The sequence below is a fragment of the Acyrthosiphon pisum genome, unplaced genomic scaffold, assembly GCF_005508785.2.
Source record: "Acyrthosiphon pisum isolate AL4f unplaced genomic scaffold, pea_aphid_22Mar2018_4r6ur Scaffold_7287;HRSCAF=7863, whole genome shotgun sequence".
In the NCBI taxonomy this organism is placed as follows: Eukaryota; Metazoa; Arthropoda; class Insecta; order Hemiptera; family Aphididae; genus Acyrthosiphon; species Acyrthosiphon pisum.
The window spans coordinates 1-2,210 of NW_021777132.1; the positions used below are offsets into that span (position 1 = coordinate 1).

Here is a 2,210-nt window from a genome sequence, read left to right on the forward strand (position 1 = left end):
AACTACTTACGTGGAAACTTGTTTTACATTTTCAATCGTTACCTATAAATGTTGAACATTTTATAATTTTTAACAACAAAATCATTTTTCTTCCCAGTTTTCCGGATTTCAACCATTTGTCTATGTTCTCTTTGGAATATTTTTATATTATCTAAATAATAAATATTTATAGTTTATGTTGGCAACAATGGATAATCAATTCTTATCAAATTAGTCGAATGTTATTTTATAGACCAAAGGAAGGAGCAAAACATGTTTTAGAATTGTTGATTAGTGGACCAGAATCATATTTTTCGCACGATTTTAAACCAGAAATGATGTGACTTGTACCACCACTGAGTGTGTGCCAAGAAGAAGTAAGAATTAAATAATAAATTAAAAATTAAATTATTTTTGTTATTACTCTAATTGAATATATTATAGATTGTTTGAATGAACATAAGTAGTAGATCAAATCATCAGATCATGTATGATAAAACAATGTGTGTATCTACTAGTGCTGCAACCGAAGCACGAGAACTTATGACTAAAGCTCTCAAACAACCATTAACCTTACAGCAACAACAGCATCTTTTAGCTGAACTTGGAAATGATCCAAAACTAGTTTATAATATAGGTCTTACGCCTTGTAAAGTAAGCCAAGTTACACACAATTTTTCAATGATTATGACTAATAATAATAATGTATTTTTTTGTAATTTAATTTTTAAGTTGCCAGATTTAGTTGAAAATAATCCTTTGATAGCTATTGAAGTACTACTAAAACTAATGCAGTCACATTCCATAACTGATTACTTCTCCGCCTTAGCCAATATGGAAATGTCTTTACACTCAATGGAAGTAGTTATTCGGTATGTCATCATCATCATTAATCAATATTACTTTTTAATAAGTTTATGTGTTATTTAATAGATTAACTACTACTGTAGAACTTCCAACTGAATTTGTCCATCTATACATATCAAAATGTATTGTTGCATGTGTAACTATTAAGGATCAATATATGCAAAACCGATTAGTTCGTTTAGTGTGTGTTTTCTTGCAAGCTCTCTTTAGAAATAAAATAATAAATGTTCAGGTAACAATTTTTTTTATGAATCATGATTTTTAACTGTTAACTTTATTTTATTAATTTACAAGGTTGTTATCATAGATGTATATAACAACTAGAAAACCGTCTTCATACTACAGTGACCAATGTTGAAGTCAGTCGCCATATATAATTCAGGCAACGTTTACATTTATTTTACATACATTCATAAACATGTATACTTATATATACATATAAGCATATATAATGGGATAATATTATTTTGTAAACACAGACTGCTTTGTAAATAGCAGGCGAATTCGATGATAAGAAGGAGACGGCTATCTAGTTTTTTTTATATATCCATGGTTGTAATACAATTTCAACTTTTAACTGAACTAATACAATTTAAGAATATAATTTTTATATTAGTTAACAATCTTTACATATTAATTATATTTCTTATAGGAATTATTTATTGAAGTTCAAGCCTTTTGTATTGATTTTATTGAAATTCGAGAAGCATCAGCTCTGTTTCGTTTTTTAGAACTACTAGAAACAGGAGATACTTGCAGTATTGGTAATATAGCTGCTGCCGATGGTATGACACCTAGTACAATTGCTGCTGCTAAGGATAAGGATCAAGATAAAATAGTTCCAAAGGAAAAATAGTGTTAATGAGTTCTTCAATCAAATTAAAATGACATCAAATAGAGATTTACTATTAATATTAACTTTTATGATAAGTGAAACTGTAAAGTGGAAATAAAAGTGTAATAATTTCTTATATGTTTTATATTTATACTTTTGCTAGTTCATAATGGTTAATTTTTTTTAATATATATAAATTAATATGACTTTAAATCGTACATTTAAACATTGTATTAGTTATATTATTATATATTATGAATGAAAAATATTATAAAAATGAATAGCAAACTTTTTTGCTTGTAAAAATATTTCAAATTCAGTTTAATCAATAGTATAATTTGATATTTTATTGGTCAAAACTAAACAGCACTACCAAATTCAAATACTTGTAATCTAAAAATTTCTTCTGATAGATAATTTATTTCGTATCTAAATATATAAATTATAAATAAAACATTTTAATAACAATATACATTTAATTGCACTAAGAAATTAGACGTTTCCTTGGGCCGAAATATTTTCATAATCA

At 26.0% G+C, this 2,210-nt stretch overlaps 1 protein-coding gene across 1 annotated transcript; it reads left to right on the forward strand.

Annotated features, from left to right (window-relative positions):
* Positions 1-907: 907 nt before the first annotated feature.
* On the forward strand, positions 908-1,702 carry LOC100570438 (CCR4-NOT transcription complex subunit 11-like; the record flags this gene model as incomplete). Its single annotated transcript, XM_029492727.1, has 2 exons — positions 908-1,078; positions 1,499-1,702. Coding segments are annotated over 2 exons (375 nt in total), but the record flags the coding sequence as incomplete, so codon positions are not given.
* Between the last annotated feature and the right edge of the window lie 508 nt (positions 1,703-2,210).